A 2,952-nucleotide genomic window follows, 5' to 3' on the forward strand; every position below is an offset into this window, starting at 1 on the left:
TCTGTGTCTGTGTCTGTGTGATCATGATGCTGTGTGTGTCAAATGAAGCTGCAGCACCTGCAATTAAATCAGGATCTATCCCAGACTCATGTCAGTGCTGCAGGAGTGTAGTTTATGGATTTAGATGAGACTCTGATGTGAAAGAACTTTGCTAGATGGATAATAGTTATTTCCTCCTTGACACTGTCTGCCATATTTTTGTGCTTAATGATACTGTAGGGGATTCTTATTTTCAACATTTTGCTGTTTGTTTCAACATTTTCCTCCCAATTTCGGATGTGCTTTGCACATGGTTTCTTAGAAGCAGTGTAACAAATGTGTTAAAAGAAAGACAGATAACTGAGAAAATGTTTGAAAATTTCTTTGTAGTTCTTATCCTAATTGCTGTTTGGATGCTTTATCTTTTCAACACATCAGGGTCAAAAAGGTGAACCCGGAGACATTACCGATGTAAGTTGACACCATGCAGCACACAAATGCAACTCTCCATATTTTATATTTGAAAATCTTCATTTGTAAATTGTTTAGGAGTTACATATCTGAGGTAGACAACTCTTTTATGCTCACATGAAACACTTACAACCCTTTATTAGTAGCCAGAGATGGAGGAAGTATACTGATCCTTTAGTTAAAAAGTAGCAATTTAAAAATACACCAATACAAGTAAAAATCCTGCATTAATAAATGTCACTTAATTCACTTATATAATTAATAGCAGAATCTACTTAAAATATCAAAAGTAAAAGCATTATTTCGGTAAGATGACCCGTGAGTGTTATTCTATTAGATGTTATACTATTAGATTATAACTTATGAATTAATTTAAGTGAGTAAGTTGAATTGTAGCAGTTAATTTGAAGTATTTTACAAACTTTTGTTGTTCTGTGTGTAAAATATGAATCTGCAAAGTAGCGAGTAACGAAAGCTGTCAAATAAATGTACTGGAGTAGAAAGTACATCATTTTCTTCTGAAATGTAGTTGAGCATAATGATCAAGTAACATGAAATAGAAATACTCAGGTAAAGTACAATTACTTTAGATTTGTACTACTCCAAGTACAATACTTGAGTTAATGGACTTAGTTACATTTCACCAATGTTGGTTGCATATTGTCTCTGGGTGTGGATGTATCTATAACCATAGTTTATAGATTATATAAGTATAATCTTACCATTATGAGATAAATGAAGAATGCAAAGCTTCAATACCACCAGTCTAAGAAAGAAAGAAGGTTGAGTCAGAGAGAGAGGAGGCAGGTCTGTTAGCCCACTCGTCAGAAAGACAGCCAAGCACAATAAGGCCTCCATACAATCCTCCATAAAGATCCCCATAGGCCAGTGAAGAAAGAGAGTAAACTCCCTGCTGCTGCTGCTGCTGCAGCACCTGGAAATGCTTTACCCCTCTGAGGGAACACAAGTTCATGGCAGGAAATAAGAAGGCATTGTTTATTGTATGTTTCTTATAATGCTTTGCCCGAAGAGATTAGCAATTAACAAGCCTGCTCTGATGGAGAAAGATAATGTTTCCACCTTTGTGTGCAAAGAGATCTAAACCTCATGTGCAAATACATCTGCTAAATGTAAGCGTTAGAAGGGGGCCTAAGTTCAAAGACTATATCGTTTGTGCACTCCAGTGCCTTTATAGGCTTCATTTACATGACCTCAAAGAATATTTAAGACATTTTCTAACTTTTCTCAATATATTTCCTTTGCTTGACCAGGTTGTAGGACCAAGAGGACCAAGTGGCCCAATGGTATGCACCAATTTCTGCATTCATAAAGCTTTCCTTTTAAAGCTTTTACAATTTGTGTTATGTATTAGTGATTTCAAGATAGAAAGATACTACACTTACAGCAACCATACTGGTATGACATGTAATTGCCAGTTGCAATGACAGGAAATTAAATCTGATCTGACATAACAGTAGCAGAGTCCATAGCTGTTTCTGCAGCTCACATGTACATGAGATAACACCTGAAGTTACTGACTACTTCACTGTCTCCCGTTCACCAGGGCCCACCAGGAGAGCAAGGACCCCGAGGAGCGAGAGGAGATAAGGGAGAGAAGGTCAGTTTGAAAAAGAAAAAATAATTCACTCCCCCTTCTTGTTATTTTCACACCAAAAACTTGACCCACAGACTGCTCCTTGAAGAACCACAGTAGATGCTATTGTATCTGATAGATGTAGGTCTTCAGGTGGGTGGATGAGGTATCTGCTAAAGCTTGCAGATTTGCAGAATGATAGCCTTTCATTGAGCAGCTCAGTTTAACTAGTCATTGGTTGTTTCCATTAAGCTGTGTGGTCTGGGTGGTTTAACAGATGTGGGACTGTCGGAGACTCACAATGTAAACCTGTGCTTCTCTCTGAGGCCTCAAGTCCGTCAGTGTGGGATCAGGCTTTGCCAGGCTTTGATCATTGCATTAATGTAACAACACTTGGCTGTGATCATGGCTGCAGGCGAGGAGTTTATGTCTTGTAGTTATCTTGTTTATGCAGATTTAAGCACAAAAGCCGGTTGAGTTTTGGCTAACAGAGGTTGAGCAGTCTTTTAGTTGTTCAGCACATTCTTTGCAGGGATCCCCTTGCGGGGTAATTTGTCACTACATGCTCAGTTGCTCAGGTATGCCAAGTAGTCTGATTTGGTCTGATGAATAATCAGCAACCTCTGTATCAACCGTATTAAAGCTCATTTTTCAGGGTGTTCTTTTAATATCCGGTTTGGTTCAGTTCAAAAAGACTAACTAAAGTCAGGATGGATCTCTGGTGTAGTGGAGTTTACTTGTGTAGGCCGTAACAGTTTCTGACTAATGTAGTCCGGTGGTGTGTCGTCTGCCAGCAACTGTGTAATGATTTATCCAAAGTACTACTCAGTTTAAATAGTGGCACAATGGCTTGAATTTAATCAATGATAAGGATTATTATTTACCACTTTGCTGTACTGATACTGTAT

The 2,952-nt window shown here is 38.1% G+C and overlaps 1 protein-coding gene across 2 annotated transcripts in view; it reads left to right on the top strand.

Moving 5' to 3' along the window:
- The window catches only part of col2a1b (collagen, type II, alpha 1b), a 47,512-nt gene that overhangs the window by 5,636 nt on the left and 38,924 nt on the right, over positions 1 to 2,952 (top strand). For both annotated transcript variants that reach the window (XM_032514481.1, XM_032514482.1), the window contains 3 exons: positions 418 to 450; positions 1,722 to 1,754; positions 2,015 to 2,068. In XM_032514481.1, coding sequence (XP_032370372.1) covers positions 418 to 450; positions 1,722 to 1,754; positions 2,015 to 2,068 — 120 coding nt within the window. The remainder of the gene's footprint in view (positions 1 to 417; positions 451 to 1,721; positions 1,755 to 2,014; positions 2,069 to 2,952) is intronic.

The sequence above is a fragment of the Etheostoma spectabile genome, chromosome 4 (genome assembly GCF_008692095.1).
Source record: "Etheostoma spectabile isolate EspeVRDwgs_2016 chromosome 4, UIUC_Espe_1.0, whole genome shotgun sequence".
In the NCBI taxonomy this organism is placed as follows: domain Eukaryota; kingdom Metazoa; phylum Chordata; class Actinopteri; order Perciformes; family Percidae; genus Etheostoma; species Etheostoma spectabile.